At 40.2% G+C, this 23,694-nt stretch overlaps 1 protein-coding gene across 1 annotated transcript in view; it reads left to right on the forward strand.

Annotated features, from left to right (window-relative positions):
- The window catches only part of cd276 (CD276 molecule), a 71,649-nt gene extending 48,893 nt beyond the window's left edge, over positions 1-22,756 (forward strand). Inside the window, exons 5-8 of the mRNA XM_085382747.1 lie at positions 496-633; positions 4,123-4,167; positions 11,638-11,676; positions 21,885-22,756. Coding sequence (XP_085238873.1) covers positions 496-633; positions 4,123-4,167; positions 11,638-11,660 — 206 coding nt within the window. The 3' untranslated portion in view covers positions 11,661-11,676; positions 21,885-22,756. The remainder of the gene's footprint in view (positions 1-495; positions 634-4,122; positions 4,168-11,637; positions 11,677-21,884) is intronic.
- Positions 22,757-23,694: the final 938 nt, after the last annotated feature.

Below are 23,694 nucleotides of genomic sequence, written 5' to 3' on the forward strand. Positions count from 1 at the left end.
TGTAGCAGAAGGTAGGGAGTGGGATAGTTAGTGCCAGCAACCTCTGAAAGCGGTGCCAGTGCTGTTTGAAACGACAACACAGTCTTGTGTGACTGGTAAACTATCTGCCATCTGGGCTCAATTGAAAGGCTCAAGTGTCTTAATTGGACAGTAGTAAAGAAGCTCTTACTGTTCACATCAAGCAAATTTTCCCAGTAATATCTATTTTCTCTGACAGTCCCAGTGTTTCTGAAAGTCAAACCTAATATGGAGTCAATGTGACAGTGTTGATGATGATGATGATGATGGCAATAATCATCATCTGTGTCATCATGTTTTGCTTTAGTACTTCTGCAGGCTTGGTAATTCAGATTCTTTATGGCAAGGAATTCTAACAGCAAAATTGTCAAATAGCACGATAATGGTGATGGATACAGCAGTGACAGTTGCACTCTTATTTTAGCACTGCAAGAGTGAATAATGAGGCTCTTTCTCCCTCTGCCCTTTCTGCTTCAGGTCAGAACATTGCGTTCCCTCCGGTGGCTCTGTGGGTAACTGTTGGCCTGGCTATATGTCTGCTGGTGCTGCTCATTGCCCTGGCTGCTGTCTGCCGCAGGAAGATCAAGGAGAGCTGCGAGGAGGCCAAGAGAGAAGGTGGGGGAAATGGAGAGGTGGCTGTGCACATGCAACACCAGTGTATATTCTCACATTTCATGGGTGATGACCTCTTCAAATTCTGTGTTGAGTCCTCAAGGTTGGATAAAAGAATGTTTTAGGGCTGCCTTGCTTTCATTAGGAAATATGAAATATTAATCTTAGAGCAGTGGCAGCTTTTATCCCCCACAAAAAATAAAATAAAGTCATGATATTATGTCGTCTATTTTGATATTTTAGTTTTTGGACTATGTTTGCCTACTACATACATAATCCAAGGGCTTACTGAATAATGGATGTTAACCAGTGGTGCTCTCAAGCATTTTCAAGCCTTCTCAGGGCCTTCATTAAAATGTTGGATGATTTATTAAACTCTTCACATATTGGCCCGGTGGATGATGCAGTACTCCAATGTGTCGCCTAGATCACGTGGGAGGCACAATGATAGTGAGAGAGATAGAGGAGAAAGCAGAGATGAGATGTTAACTGCTCAAGGAACTGTGAGAATCCAGAGGGAGTTCTGGTTAATGCATATAGGCAGGATCTTGGATGGTGGGACACATATCTTCAGCTGAGAGGAACATCATTACTAGGTTCTGGTAATTAGCGTTGCGGAATAGCCAAGGATCGCCGCAAGTGCACAGAGAAAAAGTTTTGAAATGAGATAGATAGTGCAAAGCCACCAGCTCTGCTGTAATGAGATCTGCTCAGAGTGGAGGAGACATTTAAATAAAGGTCAGCCAGTGTCTGCACCAAGGCCCAGAGGTTTAAAAATAAATATGGAAGTGACACAGACTCAGAGTAAATAGCTCCATGGAACATATGAAATCAAATGAAATGGAAAGAGAAAAATATAATGCAGTTCCTCCCACGGGCAAAGGCCTCCTAGGGGTTGTGGGACCCCTTTCTTCAGTGGGCTGGAAGATGATCTGCTTGTCTCGCCTGCAGCCCTACCACTGAAGGCAGGATTGATTATGTGGTCATCCACTGCCCACCTTATTAAAATGTATTTTTCCGAGCACCGATCCGAAAAGTGGGAATGCTGACTTATTCACATATCATGCAAAGTTTTATACTCCTGATAAAGTGATACTCTGTGAATACAGATGTTGAGTGGCTTAAAATAGGATTGGTACGCATATATCCAGAGCTGTGGGGAGAATAGGAAGCAGGGATATGCAACTTAATTGTGGTTGTCTTATCTTTTAATGGTATTCCCGGATATGGTCAGATTGAAGTTGACACTCCTTTTCACTGTGTCTGGGTATCGAGGGTGGAAGGGTCAGTAAAAGTGGAGAAGTGAGCAAGTCATTTTTCTTCCCTGTCATAATGTATGTGGGGCACTAGAATATGTATCATAACAGAGCTGAGCTGCTTGTGGTATTGCAGCTGGAAGTGAAAGCTCCCTTCCAGAGGCAGAGTTGCCTCAACGCCAGCACGGCTCGGCCCTCTCCCATTTTGTATTTTTCATTCATACTTCTCTTTGGCCTCTTTACATAATTACTATGACTATGTGTCTGAGATATGCTAGCAGGGGCCACTGATCCAGTTCTCTAAAGCATAATTTACATTCACATAAGCGTGTGATTTAATCAAGCCTACACTTGGGATCATCTGTAAGGGACACAGGACAGAGCTCCCCCGTGTGAGAGATGAAAGTCAGAAGGGAGTCAGTGTTTTCCCTGTGGGGCTGTAGCACAGTGGTGCACATGTTTTACTGGGGTTAACGGTTAGGCACAAAAAACAGGAATACCCCATGCCAAAAAGCTTTCAAGCTTTTGAAATAACAAAATTATTTTGTTCCAGGTGTATGTAAAAAGCACATTAAAACAGGCGTTCGTTAAATCTCTTACCAAAATACTAGCAAAATGGTTATTTTTTTTAAATGGGCAAAATAGCTTGATTTTTGTCATCCAGCACTCATTTTCAAAGGGAGATTTAAAACCGTACCAGCACAAAACGCAGCTGCCATTAAGTCTTGTGTGTTTTAATATGCACAAAGGGTTTATAAGAATAAGCCTCTGCTGCTTCTAGGGTCCAAGAATGAATTAATTAAGCCACTAATGAGTGTATTTCTAGTACTATAGGTTTCTAACTGTGGCCTTTCTTTTGCTTACATGTGAATCATTCATGATGGCACAGCAGTATTTAAAGAAATTCAGAAGCACAGGGACAGATGGCAGGTTGAAGAGGAACATTAACATTCTACTAGCTTCAATGAACAGCAATCTCTGTCCCCTGACTCTTTCTACTTTTATGTGTTTTCGGACAGCTTTTGCACTTAAGCCATAGCCGCCCTCTTTGTTACCCCCACGCATTTGGAATACTGCCAGTAGGGGTATAAAATTATAACATTCAGTGTCCAAGGGAGACAGTTTTCACCCCTTCTCTGTGGTTGGCCTCGTCTTCACCCTGACGTTAAGGTGGCTTTTAAACGGACCTTACTCTCCTATCAAAGTCTTGTCCCTCAAGGTATTTCGACTGCTTCCATTTTTTAGGACTGGTCAAACTTGGAGGTGCTGAATAAAGACATGAATTCAAACAGGCTCATGTGGTAACATTATGGATTATATTGCTTTTTTAGTTTAAAGTTGCTAAAAATATGTCTGCTGAGGGCACTAAACCCTTCCCAAAATCTTCAACTCAGCTTTAAGCCCAAACCTGGTCCGATTAACGAAAATGTGTGATAATATATGACACATGTGTCAATGAGTGTAATACGTTTCCAAATACATCATAACACAGTGGAGGATAAACTAAGGAATATGGTGTGGGAAGACTTAGATACAGGCTGTTTGAATCTGGAAACTCAACACGTTCTGCTGCTGTAATAATACGGATTTTGCTTAATTTCCCTAGAGGATTATAGTCCCTGCTGTCAGAGTCCAGGAAAGTCAGGCAAATGTGCTGGAATATAAACATCTGAATTGTGTTTCCTTGACATTTAGTTTTGTTCAACCAGCAGTTTAATCTCATGTATCACACGCTAAAGAGTGGATCTTGAGTCTGATTGCAGTGAAAATGGTGTCACAGAATGCATATCTGGTGCTCGGATGCTCTGTCCCAGGCTATTTTTAGCCTGTGTGTGTGTGTGTGTGTGTGTGTGTGTGTGTGTGTGTGTGTGTGTGTACACGTATGCCACATGTGTATAAAGTGTGACAGTCATCACTGGGCTCCCTAACTCCGTTGACAGTGGTTTTCAGAGAGCCCACAGCTAAAGCCTAATGTGATTACTGTCTTTGTGAGAGAGCTGGATAGGAGGTTAAGGGGTAGATATGACTCTTTGTGTGTGTCTGTGTGCGCGCTTGCGTGTGATGTAGTGGGGGTACTATTGTTTGGAGCGTCATCGTCATATAGCTCTGTCATCACAGCGTGTCCTTTGAGCTGGGAAGGATCAGCTCACCACAGGCTTATGATGAAGTGACTACATTGTGTGCCTGCCTTTGTACTGTTGCTTCCACTGATAATGGCTCCTCTGTCTTCCCACAGCTGAAGAAGCCAAGGTGCTGGAAGAAGAAGAGGAGTCAAAGACAGGTCAGCCAAATACACACCTGGTCAAGTTTCAGCTTTTCAAATGGTCAGAGAAGAGATGTGGTTTAAAATAGCTTTTTTTTTTTTTTAAAGCTTGACATCTTTTAGCTTGTATCAAAAATGTTTAAATATGTTTAAATACTTCAAATGTAATCATGCATGCATGCCTGGTACTGTCAGTACCAGGCAAGGTAACAAAAAAAGAAAGAATTAGTTCCGTATTAATTGGATTAGTCAACCCAGCCAAGCTGGTAAACAAGGCAATCAATTCTTTACAAATGCAACACTTTGGATATGTGGTTTGATCTAGAAGTGTATGTTTTCCTGACATATGGGTTTCTTTACTTACAGTGCAGGGCTTTCAAGTTGCAAAAATATTAAATAATGCAAAAATCCCCCACAGTTTAGTCTAGCTTCTTTAACACGAAGTGCAGGTGTCAGGTTTGTAGGGACTCAACAGCACAAGTAACTGAATGTTAAGTTTGTTTACTGAAGTGTGAGTGAGCGTTGATGAAGCATGAGTGCGTGTGAGAAACAAGACCAGCTCCAAGCATCAAATCCATTCAACACAGCAACCCGGTGGCATAACTCTTCCACTGTGTGTGTGTGTGTGTGTGTGTGTGTGTGTGTGTGTGTGTGTGTGTGTGTGTAAGTGTTTGAGGCAGGGAGAGGGAGACGGGCACACTAATTTAGTGATGCCAACAAGCTGTTTTACATTATACATACCCCCCAAAGCTACAGCTATAAAAGTAAAATTTATCTTGTCTGTAAATTTAATGGTAACAAGTTCCACAAGTTTCAAGTTTCTCAAAATGCCAACAATAGTGCTGCCGTGTCCTGCATTTAAATTATCCTTTTTATCAAGGCAAATTGATTTTGCAATTGAATCCTGGCTGAAATGTGTTGGGCATATTGTTGTCACTTGAAATAAGTTGCCTTGAATTTTATGATGTCTAGCAAAATAAATACACACTTCTAGCAGTCTCCACGCCACTATTTCTTTAAATGTATCCAATGGGCCAATAGCCTAAAGTCGTTTACTTATTATTTAGAATTTTTCATGGAATAGGAGCTGGTCAGAGCTGTACCATCTACACACACACTAGCAGTTCTTTTGGGTAGTACTAAGGCAGAGAAAGATGCATGCTAATATGATAATAGCATGCTTGCAATTGAAATGCTAATCAGCTTGCAAGCGGATGTGTCAAAATAACAAAAAAACATAAACTTCTTGCACTTGTTTAAATAAGGTACTCTGAGGTCTTCTTTTCCAGTAGAACATCATCTTACACTACCATTTACCAAATAAAAACAGTTACTGTTTACCACTATAGAATCACACACACTTTACTTTCACAAGTCTAGAGAAAACATGCATTTGTGTGTTTTACGACTTTACCGCATTGCGTCATAAAGTAAAAGATTACAAATGTAAAACAGCTGTATAGAAACTTGTTTGGCTGTTGGCTCATTTTCATTGGTAATTATTTCCTGTTGTCATCAGTCACCCAATACAGGCTCGTCAGTGTTGTTTCAAAGTGATTGCCAGTTTAGCTGATGATCTGACTGAAATGTGAGAGTTTTCAGTCAGAGTTTTTTGCCCTCAAATCTTCATATAGATTGGCCTCAGCACTACTGCTGGTAGCTATGTTGTTGGAACTGAAGCCAGCAGTAGTCATTTCTCTATTATTGTTTACAGTCCATCACAGGCGGCGCAGGCACTTCAGAGCACCCGTGTATTCTGAAACACATTCTTTAACTGCGAACACCTTTTACTGAAAATGTGAATAGTGTGTTCTTGCACAGCACTGATGCCAATTTACTAAAAATGTCACAATGTAGCTGTGTGGATTGTAGTGTGGAGGTGGAGGACTCAAATGCAGAACAAGGCAGAATAGGAAGGACAAGCTTTATCAAGGTTTATCAAAATTAGAAACATGACACAGAAAATCAAAACAAAACCAAAAACTGAAGAGCTGGGAGGTACCAGAAAACACGAGGGATAAACGGCAGGACAACGCACACTAATGCAGGAATTATTCTACAAGTTGGGTCGACACATACCATGAAGGCTGTGGTGTACCGATAAAAGGAGTTTCCAGATACATAAATTAGCACATAGATATCCAGCAGAAGCCTAAATTAAGCTTACGGGTTACACAGAAGGATTAAACAAATATGACATAGGATACGGGGAGGACTGAGTCCCTGTACTATAAAGCAAGTTCAACAGATTCAGGGTATCTTTACAATATCCAAATGTACTTATGCTAACATTTGCAGTCGGGGTAAGCGGTCACACGAAGCTAGCTATCAACTCAGTTGACTCGATAATTCAACTTAATTATTTTATTGCTGAGTGCTCTCTCTATGTTACTGTTTATTTCTAGCATGACATCTGCACATTAGAGCTTTGAAACTTTAAACGGGATACATTTAAACATTAAACATTACTAGCCCTAAGTAAGGAAATGTGGAAATCACTTTAATTTAAATACAGATCAAAATAAAATGAATTTCAAACGGGGATTCTTGGCATGTGTCCTGTTTTCTAGTAGGTACAACTCCAGCAGTTTAAAAGAGATTTAGCAGCAGATTAATATCAAGTAGAACAGAATTTATACATTTTCTAAATCTTCAAATTTTATAAACAATTCCTGATATTCACGAATGATACTCATGAGGGAAATGCAAAAACCTTCTCACCCCGCAGAGGTCCAAGGGATCTTCCAGGAATGGTGACGCTATTTTCTTGAGAACTGATAGATCAGTAGGCGGTTACCATGGCAATATACCATGGTAACTAAAGGTCAGCATACTAGAATACCAATGAAAAAAGGATTCGAAACACTTATAAAACTTATAAAAAGATCAAATCAGAAATTCAAAACTTTAGACAATAGAAATTCTTATGAAAACTCAAATAGATTAACTAACAATGCAGGACAGTAAGCACCAATCAAAACCAGAAACAGTGACAAAAATTAGACACAGGTAAACAAGTTATATCAGGGTTTGGATTTGCATACTTGTCAAAATCATCATTTTTAGATTAGGTTTGTTAACTGTGAGCTAAATGGGGGGGAATCAACAAAGTTTTCTTCAACAAAAAAAAGACTTGTGCATATTTGCAATGTAACACTGTCTGTGTCCACAGAATCTTTTCTTTCTTCTTTTTTTGCACTCACTACATGATTTGTATAGAAAGCAAAGTTCAGCACTGACAGCAGTGAAAATCCAGAGCGGTACAAGAGTCATTTTCTACTATTTCTAGAGACCACTGTGACATGGTTGTTGCTGCACTTTCTTTCTTTCCTCCTTGTATTGAGGATCTTCACTGTCTTAGTTTAGCATATTCGCATGTTATGTTAATATTTGCTCATTAGCAGTAAATGTAAAGTACCGTTGAAGTTAGAGTCTGAGAAGCGGGAAGAAGTAGTGGCACAAACACTGTAAAACTTCAGACTTGTTTACATGTCGTGTTAATTAGTAAACTTTCGAGATGTACCATCACATTGAACCAGAGCTGCAGGTTTCTTCAGTATTTATCCTTGCCTTTTCTAGTGTGCTAGTGAACGAAAATAAAATACTGTCATGTTTGCCTTTTTTTCCCTTGAATAGAGTGCTGTGATATTTTGCTTAGTATTAATATGACCTTCTGAGTTCAGAATTAATTTTGCCATTAGCAAGCAGAGCAAGTTTCTTCTGGCTGCCTAGCCTCAGTAACTACCCCTCACAGCCCTGAGCAGTTCTCCCTCAAGCGTTAATGTCATTAGAGTTATTCATTTGACACCTTCTTTATTCTGATTGAATTATTTAGCCTTTCTGTGAACACCCAAGTCTAATACCATGTGATTTTAATAAGCTGAGAGGTGAAGGAGAGTCTTTGAGTAAAGAGGGACAGTGGCTTTTATTCTCTACTGCCTCTCTCATGAATGTTTCAGAGATCTGTGCAGCCAGGAGCAGGGTCAGCCATCCCGCAACTAGCGAGACTTAATAGCTCAGCTTTAGCCAAAAGGCCTGAGTAAAGGATAGCAGAGTTGAGAGACTGTAGTATGCATGCATGTATTGCAGTGACAAGAGCACAACTTGAGGCCACCCTTGGTCTTACTGCTTCTCGTCATCGTCTGCACACCTGGTTGATCCAGGTGGACATAGTAGGCGGTGAGCTTGTGAAGTCAAGCTAATGGCTCTGTCTTCAGAGATAGCTCTCTAAGCAATCCAGACAGCCAGCTTTGTTTTGCCATCTGGCTCCAATTGCGCTGACAAAGGCAGAGGTTCTTGCATGAGACAAAGGAGCTGAAATGAGGCCCACTTTAATAAACCCAGGATGATGGGGAGCCACGTTTGTGTGTTATCTTAATGAGCTGTCCAAAGGAAAGCGCGCCTCCCCTTTCAAAGCCAGCCTGATTGGAACAATAACCAGCGATAACTAGAGACCTGGACTCATTCATTTGCAGTGGGATAGAATCCCTTTGTTGCCTTTACAGCAGAGGCAAATAATGTTTAACAAACAGTGAAGCTCAAATTCTGGATGTATTTCTAGGGGCTAAAGCCAGCAGCAACCTTTTCACACACAAACACACAGTCGGAAGCAAAGGAACACACCCGCAGCACACAGACAGAAGCAGTGGTTTACACCAGTGCCCATTCACATGCAGATACGTGCAGTGCATACAGTTCTAGCTGCCTTCATCCCTTACCTCCGCTCAGAAATGTGTTCAGTAATCTGAGCATGATGTGCTATTTAGAGAAGGCCGCAGTCATGCAAGTGCAACTCCTGTCAGAACCTGACTTCAGTTTGTGTGCACTACCCTGTCTCCATAAGCCTGGACTCCAAGGAGTCAGGCCTTAGCAACAAGGCCCTGAAAGAGAGTGCCAGTCAGTGACCCAGTTCTTTCACGGACAAAGAATCATTGGAAAATAACAATTTGACATACTCCTTTAAAAGGAAGCAGAATTTGAAAAAGGGTTTTATTGACTCCTTTTAACTGAGGCAAGGTTCTGTGAAGGTGTAAGGTTAGGGAATAGCAAGCCCTGTAAAGGTGATGACAGAGGGAAGTCCCACCATCTTTTCTCACTCACTCTTCTCTTAGCAACTTTGTGCCAAGACCACCACTGAAAGAAGAATGACAGTTACTGAACTCATGTTAAAGATTCAATCCCAGCACTTTGTCACCTTAGATATTGTGATAATTTGAAACAGCTGACTGACTAAAGGCTTCAAGATGGTGACTCCAAACAGAAACAAGGACAGCCACGCTTTATGGATTACCTTAACGTCTTGTCTATTGAGTAAGCAAGTAGTTTTTAATCAATCTTAATTTGCAATGTAAAAAATTAGATAACCCCAAGCAGTAATATTTTTTTGATTGGTTGTTTTTTGGGGCAGATAAAAATAAATAAATAATCAGGTGTTCTTATTTGTTTGATGGTAAATGGCCTGTATTTGTATAGCGCTTTTACTTGCCCCCCCTAGGGACCCCAAAGCGCTTTACACACCCAGTCATCCACCCATTCACACACTGGTGGAGGCAAGCTACAGTTGTAGCCACAGCTGCCCTGGGGCAGACTGACAGAAGCGAGGCTGCCATATCGCGCCATCGGCCCTTCTGGCCAACACCAGCAGGCGATAGGTGAAGTGTCTTGCCCAAGGACACAACGACCGAGACTGTTCGAGCCGAGGCTCGAACCGGCAACCTTCCAATTACAAGGCGAACTCCCAACTCTTGAGCCACGATCGCCCCATGCTATTCTGTTGAGCTGCTCTCTGTGATATTAACCGACCAGCAACACCAACAAGAGGTTTAGTGGAAGGCTAGTTGCAAGAAAAATTGATGTAAACACAAATAAATATTTTAGGTGTTTTCTGAGATATGGGCTTTTCAATGTTTTATGAAGAAGTAAAAGATCTGATGGGCCTCAGTAGTTTTGCCAGTGTGTGTATTGTGATACAATAATTGTAATGGTCTAAATCAAGAAGCCCTTACCAGAACTGCATATTGCGGTGGGGGGGGGGGAAGCTTTCGGAATTGACTTCTTGGACTACATGGTATTACAAGTCGAAGCCTTATTTAAAAGTTGCACACAGTTTCCTTATAACATAACCCACTTTGACAGACCTGCAGGCCGCTAGCATACCATTTCACATTGCTGCAGTTCAGATTGAGAAGGCCTTGGAAGGTAGCCTCAGGCAGCTCTGCTTGACATGCCCTCCCTTTTCATTGGCACCAGAATCTCCACCACTGAGCTCTCCCAACGGTCACACATTACTGAGTAAAGATATGTAAATAGAACATTCATGTTGCCTTCATTATTAGATGTGGGTCACTGAATGTCTTCAAGAGCGCTAATTAAAAGAGCTCCCTGCACACCACTGCTTAGTAGTTGCGCACAATTATACAAGTACTGCATTCATGTTCTTTGCTGTTTCAGCAACATACAGTAACCTACATGTTTACAGTTGTGTTTTCAGCAAGGGTAAACCCTGAGGCAGCTCTTCAGGGTTAAAGGCCAAGTAACACTGATTCGATGATAATGGAATTATAAACCTCACACCACATGAATCATGTAGTCCTCACATCACATATAATCTTCTAATTATATACAAATGGTTGCATTATTTCCTGTATGCTTACTCATTATTTTATACATTCAGTACACGTAAGTTGAAAAATCAGCATTTACAAAAGTGAATTGCAAGTTGTTTGAGTTTAGAAATTCATCAAGAATGTGTTTCACAACAAACAACTTCTGCAGTGTCTTAGAGGTTATCTGTTGGTCTGTAAGGAAAAGGCCACCTGAACATTGTCAGAAGAGTAAGAAAGAACAGGTCCTAAATCATTTGGAATAATGAGCGTTGTCACAGTTAATAAAAGCAGCCAAACTGCTCACTGTTGCGCATCACAAAAACAGATCCCTAGTTCCACGGCTTAGATAAATGTAACAGTACATGTAAGTAAGAGTTTATGTTTTGGGTTTTTTGTGAAAGAATAAGACTACTTTAGGAGTGACAGCAATCTTCTTCTTTTTTTCTGGGATGAATCCCCCTGTACAAGTGCCATTTACATCCTCCTGCCATACCCACCCACCTTATAACAATCCCTCTTCTGTCATGTAATCTGCGTTCTTCTGACAGCACAGCCAAGACCCAGTGGGAGAGTGCCTATCCATCTCACTACCCCAATCTGCCTCCCCTGTTTGGTTCCACATGAGCACTCAGCTGCTGTGACTAATTAAATAAAGCGCTGTGCCCTCTGCTTCCTGTTAGCCATGGCAAGGTTGGTGCACAAAGATGGAGCAGAGGGGTGCTACTGAAGAAGGGAACAGGATAACAACTACTAAGCCTATGATAATGCTTTGGTCTATAAGACAATGGACAAGAAAGTAACTAAAGTGACCACTGTACAGTTGTCATACAGTTGTTTCATATTTTGAGCAGAATTGTTAACTGTTTTCTTCTCTTACCTTCAGGAATGATATCGCTGAAAAGCTAAGGTCGAACGAATAAAGGTGAGTATATGTGTCTTTAAGTAGATCTGGTTTTTTTTAATGTGTTGCTCAGTTGTCGCACTTGTTTTTTTCTCTTTATCACAATTGTCTGGTAGTCTTACTCAGTAGTAATGCTCTGGAGGATACGGGTAAGTGCAGCTGTAATGAGGCTAGGATGTATTAATTCAGCAGAAAGTCTGGAATATGACAAGTCTTGACATTTTGATTTTTGGAATCACAGGGTCACTGATTGATGTGATGAATCTATTTAATTTCATCTGCCATGCAGACAGATTTCCTGGACTCCTTAAAACCACAGTGAAAGTCTTAATAATGGTAAACAATTAAGCTGTGAGCTATGCAGGGTCTCTTCCTTTTTGATGGCATCTGAAACATGTGCTCAGTGTCATCCTTATAAAGCATTTAAACTGCTAGCTACACCCTGAACATAGCTATAACAGACTGCACTGATTTTTTTTAAATCAGAGCCTTAAGGTTAATAAGACCATTTTAAAATGTTGATGCTTTCTTTATAGATATTTGGATAATCTAGAATGTAATGTGTTTAGAAGAGTGCACCCAGTGTTGCAGGATAAAAGAAGCTTCTTTTTTTACAAACCCAAACTAACCACATCTACTTTAATCAGCATACAGTGGACACTTTGGTACCATCATGCTGGCTTTCTGGACATCCTTGTCACCATTAAAGATACACATGATTACTAGTCACTTTCTCTGTTTTTCAGGTGTTGGCACTTTGGCCGACACTTGTTGTCTTTTAAATGTGCTATACAAATAAAGCTGACTTGACTTGACTTGACTTGGGATTGGTAGATCTGACAACATTAGTGTATTTACAGAAAATGAAGAATGAGTAAAAAGGCACAGGATTCATGATATACTAAGTACAGCAGGGCTCGTGAGAATTTAGTCTTCACATTAGAAAATAGATTTCATCCATAATATGAAAATTAAAAGTCTAAAAATAAAGTGCAACAATTTATCCCAAGTAGCAATATAAAAGAAAACATTTATAGCATAGAATAATAGATAGTTGTCTTTCAATTTCTTAAAGCTTATATAAAAGAAATAAACTAGAAGTTTATTAAGTGATGCATAACCAAAGGCCACTATTTATGCAAGGAAGAGGAGAAAAGGCTTTCAGCACCATGGACAGCAACACTTTTACCCCCAAATGATTCAGATGGCTGAAGATCTGCATATCTTGGTATTGCTTTCTGAATGGGATTGCCTCCTTAACTCATTCACTGCCATTGACGTCTATAGCTGTCAATTGCAGTGAATGAGTCAATGGGTTTAACTCATTCACTGCCAATGGCTGGCAGTGAATGAGTTAATAGTGGTGATGTACCTGGCCAGTCTGAACTGTGGTCTCTTGTGAATTAGTGAATGACTCAGATATACCCCTCTGGAAAAGTCAAGAGTTGGTGAACATAAAAGCAGAGTAGTGAACTAGATTATTGAGGGGATTCTCCCTGGAGAGCGTGTGGAGAATTGTTACATAACTGTCAAGGGAATGTTGTGACCATACTGAGAGGAACCTCATCAGTACAGACGCATTATACAGAGTCACAAAGAAGTGGCCCAACAAGTAAACAGATAACTCACGGAGTTCTCTGTCTGTATGATATCCATATTGTCTGGAATGCAGGAAACTGCCTTTTTTTTTCTTTCTTTCTTTCTTTTTCTTTTTTTCTGCTGCATTGTAGATACGTTCCCCTATGAGCACCTTCTACCTGGGCTGTCCTCCCTGTTTTAGCTGCCATTCTCCAACCCAAAAGATGCTCTCTGGGTATTTATACTTTTGGACTGAATCCATTCATGTTCTCTATCTAGCCTGAGGGACTTTGGCAGTTGTTTGTCATCTGGGTATTATCACAAGGGCATTGTTCTTGTATATCTTTTTCCTTAGTACTTGAATTGCAGTGTTTAAATTGCTGGGTAACTAGGCACTTCTCTATATGGCTATGTTAGCCTTCTCCCCCCGAACACAGCACATGGCCAGGAAAGCCCAGAACCTTAGAGCTATTTTGGGAAAGCTTCAGTACTGTATCCAACAAAGGACAGAAGTTGTTATGAGGAAAAAAGATATTTTTGTCTTCAAAGCTTTCTTTTGTAAGTGAAAAGATATATTTTCCCCTTTGGTTTGACATAGATCTTTTGATATTAGGTGCTGATATGTTGGGAGACATTTTAGAAGGTAGTCCATTCATTTTGATTTGACAAATACTGAAGTATTTTGTCACTGAGGTGCTGGAGAGATAAGAGTCTGTCTTTTGCCAGAAAATGAAACACAGCTTGTTTTATTTAAAATTTCTGATACTTTTGCTGTTGTTTTTTCAGAGTATTCCACAGTAAGTTTGCCGTTATCTACAATTCAAGTTCTAATGCATTTAATTGTTATCCAGGTCTGTATGTGTGTACAGATTTGCATACATACAGACCTGGAGGTCTCTGTACAGATACAGTATGCACATGGACTTCGAGCAGTTATATTAGCAATAAAGAGATCAGTATGAAAGGTTAACAACTCTGTCCTGAATTAAGTGTATATAATTGTTCAGTACAGACACACTGAAGTATGGGGTGAAAAACCAGCAGGCGTAGGGATAGGATGCAATGTAATTTAAATATGCGGATAATGGCTAATTTTCAAACCATCTCCACAAGATGACATTCACAGTGTTGTACTCTGTTGTACTCATAAAAGTGTGACAAACAGTTGGCGGGATGTTTTCTAAGCTATCCCACCATCTGACAAGCCGTTCCAGTGGAGTTTGTTGGCTCGTTTACTTACTACCATCACACATTAGCAAAGTATAGATCACAATGTTCTTCGCTGGGCCTCTAGCTCGTACTTTAATAACCAGCAGTTTGGTGTCGATTGTGTGAATACTTTTTATTATAAAGCCGGACAGTTACAGCTTGTTTTTATTATACCCTGATTGGTCATTGCCATAAAGCAGCAGCACCATGCAGAGTGAGTAGAAGATGATGGAGGGTACAGAAAGTAATTTCCTGTAACTAGCCAAAATAAAGTCTGGCCAGAAGGAGTCAAAGAGAGGACATTTGTCATTACTGTAGCATCTACTGACTTTCATCAAGACTGTTATTGCAAGGTAATATCCTGCAAACCTCAAGACCTCCCCACTGCTGAATCATCCTGGATCAATTATTCTAATATTTGTGTGGCAGCTTTGCTATCGATTAATGCATTTATGCAGAGTGCAGCATATTCTATTTAATAAAGCGAGGCTCTGGATTTAATTAAGTCGTTTTCGAGTCAGGGGGCACTTTGTTTTCATAAACCTTTGCCTTACATGTGTTCATTTGTGACTTTTATTTATCAACTCAAACTTTTATTGTTTTATTTCTAGCAGCAATACACACAGACTGTAGAGATAATTACTATCTGTAGAACACTCAATATTTTGTAGATTGTAAACACTGTAAATATAAGGTGCTGATCATTATGGTAACTTATTGGTCCTTGAAAATTTCTGTTAATAAAAGTTCAATTCTATATGTGGGATATTTTCAGCATTGAAAGGTGTCAGATACAATTGATGGGGAACAACAGTTCTTTCTTTAAAGTGAGATTTAAAAGAGAGGTTTTTTCATTTATTCCCTCAACAAGGAGCTCCTTAAAGTTATTAAACATTTAACAAAATCTCCTTCTTGTCCACAGAACACCGTGAGTCCAGTTTTTCATAATTGTCATTTTAGTTTAAAATCTCCCTTTTGTATTTCTGCCTATGGAAGGATATTCACTGAATAATGATGCTCCCAGCAAAGCTTCGAGGAAAAAGTTGAACATCGATGCATTGTTCTTAGAGAGCTGGAGTTATTGTATCACATCGTACAATGGACTCGTCTGACATAAAACAGCGAATATCTTAGAAGTAACATTATCTAGAGAAACCTTAGAGCTTCCCAGGTGAAATTCTGCATTTCATTGCTTGCTCTCTCTGTTCGTAATTTGAAATGATATTTAAAGTCTTTTATTCTTTGTGCATGTTAAGGGGGGATGAGCACTGGTACTGCGCAGAACCTTGGCCTAGCCAGAGATAGCTGCAAATGAGATGAGAATAAATATTCAAAGGGAGACATGAAGGGAATAAAGAAAACTCAGTGAAATAAGGGGTAGCACGGACGATCCCGGTCATCTACCTGAGGACTTTCGATGAATTCCAATGAGAGTGCAGATTACATTTTTTAAAGATAGGCCCTATAGGTGCAATTAGTGCTACATAATGGCCCTTTTGCAGCTCCTTCAGCAGAGTTGTGAAATATTGATTTAATTCACCCCTATATATTCACTTAAACTCTGCACTGTCATGCAAATAATACATCTCATTGTTGTATTTCTATGCAGTAGTAGCTCCGGCTTGGCTCTATCATGGATTTTTAACTACATACTGTGCTGCAAATAGGGAGTTCTTTTTCAAAGATATGAAAAGATGAAAAGGGGGGAGATGTGGTGAAATTTGAAAACAGAAAACTAGCCTGAGTGTATTTTAAAAGCTAGCTGCAGCCAGGTGTACTCTAGAAGATGGGATGTGAGTTCTCTGATGTTGTGTTTTTTTGGAGCAAGGAGTAGTAAAGGGCAAGGGGAGCCAGAGAGGAGGTTCTTGAATTCCGTGTTGTACGTGGCAGGTGAAGCCCGGCAGACACTGATCATGTCAGACAGGACACTTACATTGGACTCACTCCAGGGAGGTGTGGGGTATCTTGAAGTAGAGTTTGACTCACTATTCCAGTATCTCTGATCTCTGCATTATTTATGCTTTTGTCTCAGCCATTTATCAGCATTTTTATACCTCGCAGCCTCATTCTACAGTACATCTCCTGTGATGGAGTAGGTTGCAGCGATGATAGCCTCTGAGGGAAGCCAATAACTGAATATAGTAGCTCATATTGATATCAGAAAACTGTGGAATGGACAAGTGTGCTGCGTAGCAATCTCTGCATGCTGTTGAAAACCTTGGCAAACATCCATCCACATCAAAATAGTGCTGTGAAAAAAAAATAAAAAATAAAAGACAAGAAGGAAAATGCTGTGCTGGCTTCGCTCTCTTACCTTTATATTAATTTTTAGGAGATGAAACTGGTAATATGTGAGCTATGGTAGGAGTTGCACAGCAACTGAATCACTGATCAATGACAGCTAATGAACACGGCAGGAGTTCTGCTCTGTTTGCCACTCGACAGAGAGCTACCTTCTCCAGAGAGTTACTTCTCTACTGTTTTTGCCAGGAAAGCACAGGAGCCTTCATTGAAACCAACTGCCTCTGGGCTCAATTAACTACCATAGATTACTCATAATGCAGATGAAAGACTGCATACGACAGCGTGTTGATGTTGGAAAAACGTGCGAACACAAAGTGGATGCATTCGTGGATACAGACCAAATGGACACTGATTGTGAGATATGGGATCAATGCATAGATTATAAAAAAAGCCTCCACACAAATAGCAGCAACAATAACAACAAAGTTATTATGCTGATAATGATAATAGACACTGTTGTGTGCACATGTTTGTATCTTGTGAGATTATTTTATTAGGCTCTGTGCAACACGGTAAGGACAGAATGACTAAAACTCAATTATAATAAGCTATAGCATCGGTTAATATTCCTCAACTGTCTTTTTACATTGAAAATGTTCAGTTCATATCAAGCAACACTGGCTGGCACCTACTTTTTATACATAAATTACTCATCACTTGTAAAAACTGGTATTTTTAAATGGATCCCAGCGTATTGTTTATGATGCTGCTGGTTATCAAAGTGAATATGCTAAGCGCTAGAGAATTTACAGATGGCATAAACCTAAACACTGAACAAACCCCCCACTGTGAAGGGAATATGTTAACCATATTGCTCGGAGAGATGGCGTGATGACTTTCATGGATAGCTTTGAGAAGTGTGCACATTATTGTGAAACTACAGGAGAAATCGCATGATTAGACAGCGGAAGCTTAAACATGCACGTCTCGGCAGGCTAACTGCTTCAGTAATGCAGAAGAGTAGTTAATGAGATAAGAAGGACCATGATCAAATGCGAAGAGCAAGCTATTCAGAATCAAGTGCACAGAAGAGATGTTGTTGAAATGCACTTGTTAACACGGTTGTAAGAATGTTCTAGATTTTCTTTTCTTCTAATGGAACCATTAATTCTTTTACTATCGCATCCAGCATAGTAGTGCATGAGTAAATATTCAATCTGTCAGTCAGTTAGAAGTGATCATTTTGCTCTTATCCTCAGAAATGACCTGAGTGTTCAGACCATTGTTTATCACGTACAGGCTTTTTTATTGCTTGTTTTTTTAAGCAATTGCCCGATTACCCGTGTCATTTCCATCCTTCCACTTAACAGTCTGTGACACAGCCAGCAAAACAGTGCAGGAACGCACTGGCGTATAAGTAATTGTGCATCAGGCAGCAATGGATTGTTGCTATAAAATGAGTACCAAACTATTTTTACACATCACAAAACACTTTTATTCTACGTTAATAAAAGTCATTTAAAGAGCCAAAAAGATACCCGGAAACCTACTGAAATGGGAAATATGAATCTTCCATAAAAACATTTGGAATTGACCTTTATGCACAACTGTAATGGACTAAAGTGTGCAATGAAATGGAGCTGAATCTAAAATCTTTGACGTAAACATGTCACAGCCCTTTAGCTGTCTCTCAGCTCGCCTCAGTTCAGCTTGTAAGGTGACAGTCACCTTCATGCTGCATCAGGGAACAAATGAATCACAACACAGGTAAGAGACTCTTGGCATGTCATCCTGTATGACACTGAATACTCCTCAAAGTTAACATACTGAGAATACAAGTGGTTAGGGTAAATGATCGACTTGCCTGTTGAGGTAGCCAGCGTCCCAGTGTGCGCCCAGAATAAACTAGGGCAGTTTCTTTACCCCTTTTTGTACCTTTCTCCTGGTACTGAGTCACCTCACCTTTGGGGCTTACCACAGGAGTCTCTTCAAATGATCCTTTAGACTGAAGTGAAGAATCAAGATTAATGCACTTCCACGTCTTGCCCAGGCTCTGGGGGGAAAAGTCTTATAATTAACACCAGGGGGGCTGCAGACTGCTTTTGGAAAGAGGTTAAGGGTGGGGTACCGCGACCATAGGAAAAAGAGCTGATAAAGGTGTAAGATTTTTAGAGTGTGATATATGCTGCTGCTTTGGAACAACAGTGTGGTAACAGAATGACCTGTCAGACACCTCACTCTGGCTTATTGTTATTGGGATAAAGTGGAAAAGCCCATAGCAAGAGCTGCTGCATTACTCCATCATTCATAGTGATCATTGTTATATGTTCTGATCTATTGAATTATCTCTGCACGGGACCAGGGCCCCCCTCCCCCTTAGATCCCAGCACAGGCCTGTGCCCACAACTCTTCTTAACAGTTTCCAGTTAAGTAACTGTCTGCGCCGATTTCCAGAGAATATGACACGTATGTAATCCTTTATCACTTATTGTTTTCTTGACAAGAACCAGAGGAGAAGATTGATAGCATTCTTCCATCTGTAAGTATGAAGCTATGGCCAGCTTGCTTCCCAGTTCTTCTAGAGCTCACTTTAGAGCACTTATATTTAAAGTATGGGTTTTGTGCAGGTCTACCAAAGACAACATAAGGTGTTAATAGATGCTAGTAGGCAGATTTTGTTACTGCCACTCTTTCTTTCCGACCCTTTTTCTTATTTTCTTGTCCTATAAGGTGCTCTAATGCGGGACTTACAGTATTTAGTAATTATTTTTAACTTAAGAATAGAAATTTTTAATGTTAATGGTACTTCTTTTTAGTTCAGACAGGGCCACACTCATAAGCCCAACCATGTAGCTTGCTTCATACGTCCTTTATTCCTGCTGCTCTGTGCTCACCTCATCACACTACATTGCCCAGATACACTGAAATTCATCTCCTTCCTCCTCATTGTACATATTGTATTTCTTTCATTCAAATGGTTTAAATCTCAGTCTCTGGGATGTGATCTCAGGGACAGTCAATGACAACGTATGTCATTCTAAAATAAATGGTGAAATCTGACTTAAGAGTTCTGCCTCAAGTAATGCGTATGTCACGAACTCTACAGCTTATTTTTAAAAGAAGGTGCTGCAAAAAAAAAGAGAGAGGTAATAAAACACTTAACTTTTTTAGTACCTTATTTAGAGTCACATTCCTCATACTTTACTCGAAGGCAGTGCATTTACATGCATGGTTAGGCCTAATAATAACAGCCTTTTGTGGGTCTTCCCACACTGATGATAGTAACTGCTATTTAAATATATTTCACAGCATACAGTTTTTGTCCTGCCGTAACCCTGGCATCATCTTTACATTATAAGCTTCTAGGGTATCTACTTAAAAATAAATATAAATGTACTTTTAAAGGCAGAGATGTCTAACCTATCATAATTATTCATTCTTGTGCAAAGAAAGCGTCATGATGTGTTTATCATCCGGTAACATCTTTTAAGTATCACCAAGGTTTAGCTGCTTCCTCATTATTCTAAATTCGTCTCCAAGGTTATTCTCAGTGGTTTTCTTCCACAGCGCTATGCCTGATCTTTGTCTTTGATTGATATTCCGATTGTTCTTGTGTTGCTTGTTATTAACTTGAAGTTTCATGTTATTCTTTTAGGGAGAAGTTACCAATGACAAAAATGAAATGGAGCTTATTTTACTGTAAATGAGGAATGAAATGGGCACAGTGTGGATTTAATCAATCATTAGATTGAACCCCCTCTGCAGCTGTATCATTCAAGTGAATATCCTCCTGTAGCCCCAGTAAATCTGTGGTTCCTTGTGTCTCAGGGTTTGGGTTGCAGGAGTGGTTTTGCCTTGCCAGGGCCCCTCTGGATTCTCAGACAGAAGCTGTTAATTAAACATTTAAAGTGGATCTTACTTTTTGATTACCGGTGGACAGCTTGTTATTTTGCAAGATTCTACATTACTGTGGTGTAGCTGTATATTCACTGAACAAAGGGTGCTTTTATTTCACCTCTGGGCTCAAAAGCTTTGATGACTTTGAAAAACACATCTTCAGAGAATGTGTATGTCTGACTCTAAGGGCAGATTTGAATCAGTTGAAAAATCTGTTGTTCATTTGGTTGATGGATATGTTAGGAAGTCAGATTACACTCTGACAGGGAGCAAATGAAATGGATCTTCTTGTGGCAAGCTTTACAATTTGCAAAGATTCCTATCATTCATAATGACAGTCTCTACAACTGTATCAGTTGTTGCTCTGACATTTTGGAGCTGTTAGCAATACCCTTAGGGCTTTCATTTAGGATTTATCCACATCACACCAGCTGTCATGTGTAAAATATAATAAAAGGATGATAATAAGCATTAATTAGGAGGTAGGAGCAGCTTGCTAACAGGACTATTTTTGTACTTCCTGTGATGAAATTTATAGTGAGGGCTTCAAACAAAACAATACATCTGCTTATTGAGTGCACAGAGTCAAAGCTTTTCAAGTTATATTCTATCTGAAACAAAAGTAGATTCATGACGGGTTTAGACAGCCAAAGTCTTAGTGGTACAGAGAGCACACAAGTCAGATTATTAGACCCTCTCAGAGTACATTCATCTTAGCAGGAAACATAAATGAAAATATCTGTCTTCAATATGTTTATTTAGGAGTCCAGCAGATGTGGCTAAATTGACTATTGCATCTAAAAACTGAACCTCTAAGTGTGTAGGCAACTATACTGCCTTTAAAAGCTTCAAGTAGAAGAGCGTCATGTGTGACATAATTAAATTCCTCCCAAGTTAATTCATACTGTTTAATGATGCAGGGAGAACAGTTTCTTTCGCTGCGCTAGCAGTGGGATGGTCCACGGGGGCCACCAGTAAGGGGAAGTTCAGGAAGACACAGAGAGGAGGATAGAGAGAGACTTGTAGGTTGTAACAGTGTTGAAAAGACTAATTCTTACTGGTGTAACTGTTTATTTAATAATGTGAAATCCACTTGGGTTCTTTTGACTCTTTCTTTGCAATTTTTAAATTATTACTGCCACTAATAATGACAATAGTGCTTTGAAAATTGTTATTTACTTGGTGTGAAGCTGACTCATCACTATTTGCATTAGTTATTTCGTTTCTGTGTTCTGCTGTGATCGTCACCTTTTCCACACTGAGCAGGCTGATGCCGATTTTCTTTTTGTGCCTTTTTTCAGGAGTCAGGACCAGATGGGGGGGAGAAGATGAGTCTGGCGGGTGATCCCACTCCACCTATCCATCAACCTGGAGACTATTTCCAGCATCCCCTACAGAATGTCAAAGCCTCGCTGAGCAGAAGACGAGTCCATCATCTTCTTTCGAAGACTTTCCCTCGAGTTTCCATCAAAACACATAAACACATCATGTGCCATTATTTTCTATTGCCCGTCCTCCCTTTCTGTCGACGGAGGGCCACGCGAGTGAGTGAATGCAGTTGAGTGGGTTGTGTTCTATGCAAAAGAGAAGCTCTATTTGAGAACTACAGGATGTGACAGGATCCTTTCTCTGTCGCTGAGATCACTCTGTATGGGTAGTGATGGGGCATGTGCCAGAGATCTCCTGTCTAATAGGAAGTGAGACACTTAAAGAGATGACCCTGCCTCAGTTGCTATCACTGTCTCTTGGCCAGGGAGAGAACTTGGCTCTCCCATTACTCCTGCACTTGCTAATTAGCGTCTGTCACTGGAGTAACTTGTACCTGTCAGTGTGTGCCGCTCTCCTATGTTCAGTAAGTTGAGGGAATTGAAATTGAATGCCAGCTAAGCTCCAACAAACTGCAAATGGTGCATGGGATACACCCTGATTTCCTCACTGACCTGACTGCCTTGTATGTAAGAATTTTTTTTTTTTAATGAAGTCAGACTATCACAGCTAGCTTCTACAGCTGGTGTTGAAAGATTTATCTCGCCCAGGCCAGGGGTTGTGCAGGTTGTTTTATTGCAGTACTTAAGTAGATTCCTATGCAGTACAGGTATGTCCATGTATGAATGTCAAAGCCATTTGTGTTTGATAACCGAATGCCTATTTACATTAAAGAGACAAGGTGAAACTGGCTGGTCATTGGTAATTATTGGTCCAGTTCCCAGGGCCACTGTGTGTTCGTTCAGGCAGAGCAAGGTCGAGAAGAGAAGACATTTCTTCTCTTCACTCACAGGATTAGCCACGCAGTTCAAATTTGTCCTTCCACTTTTCTATTAGTTGATATGTCTGCCGACTACCCTATTCTACATAATGAGTAAAACATGAATTATGGTCAAAGTAACACAAATATTTCATTTACATGCAGATCAACACTGACATGTTGAATTGTTCCCAGTTAGACGCAGTCCTATTTTGGGCCTAATCCCTCTCTGTTTGCAGATGCTCAGTCATCCCAAACATTTTACTTGTTTTGAATAATGGATTTTCTCTGTGATTGTTTGTTCCTGTCATATATAAAATAGCTACCTTGTATCAAGTCTGACTTGTAGAAGTGTTGCAGAAATACCTTCCCAGCACACCTAACCATACTGATACCCATACGGCATTCACAGGAACATGCGCGCACACACTGTGTCCTTTGCTTAAGCTGGCTGAGACTGTTGACCAAACCCCAGGTTGTGCCCAAATGCGCAGATCTCTCTGTACAGTAGCCCTTGACCTTGCTGTGTGTCCTTATAGCCCAGACACCCGCCTGAAATTAAATTACAGATTAGTGGCTCCAGGCCCAAAGAGGGGTTTATTTGGTTGGCCCTTCAGTGAAGCGCTCATTTTCTCATTCACAAACTGGAAAAGATGTTGTGGGATTTAAGGGAGAAAATTCCAGTCTTGAAGATATTTTCTTTCTTGTGACAGCGAGTGCTGCAGCCAGTGGTCACATAAAATTGAATTGTCTGCAAAGATTTCTAAATCTTACATTATAGGAGGAAGTGACAGAGGCTCAGCTGAACTCTGATGAAGCGTCGTCTCAGTAGGTCATAGTTACTTTTTGACCGTCCTGAATAGGAT

This window comes from Rhamphochromis longiceps, linkage group LG1, assembly GCF_057381845.1.
Source record: "Rhamphochromis longiceps isolate RC_006_pf linkage group LG1, R_longiceps_female_GT1.1, whole genome shotgun sequence".
NCBI classification, from domain to species: domain Eukaryota; kingdom Metazoa; phylum Chordata; class Actinopteri; order Cichliformes; family Cichlidae; genus Rhamphochromis; species Rhamphochromis longiceps.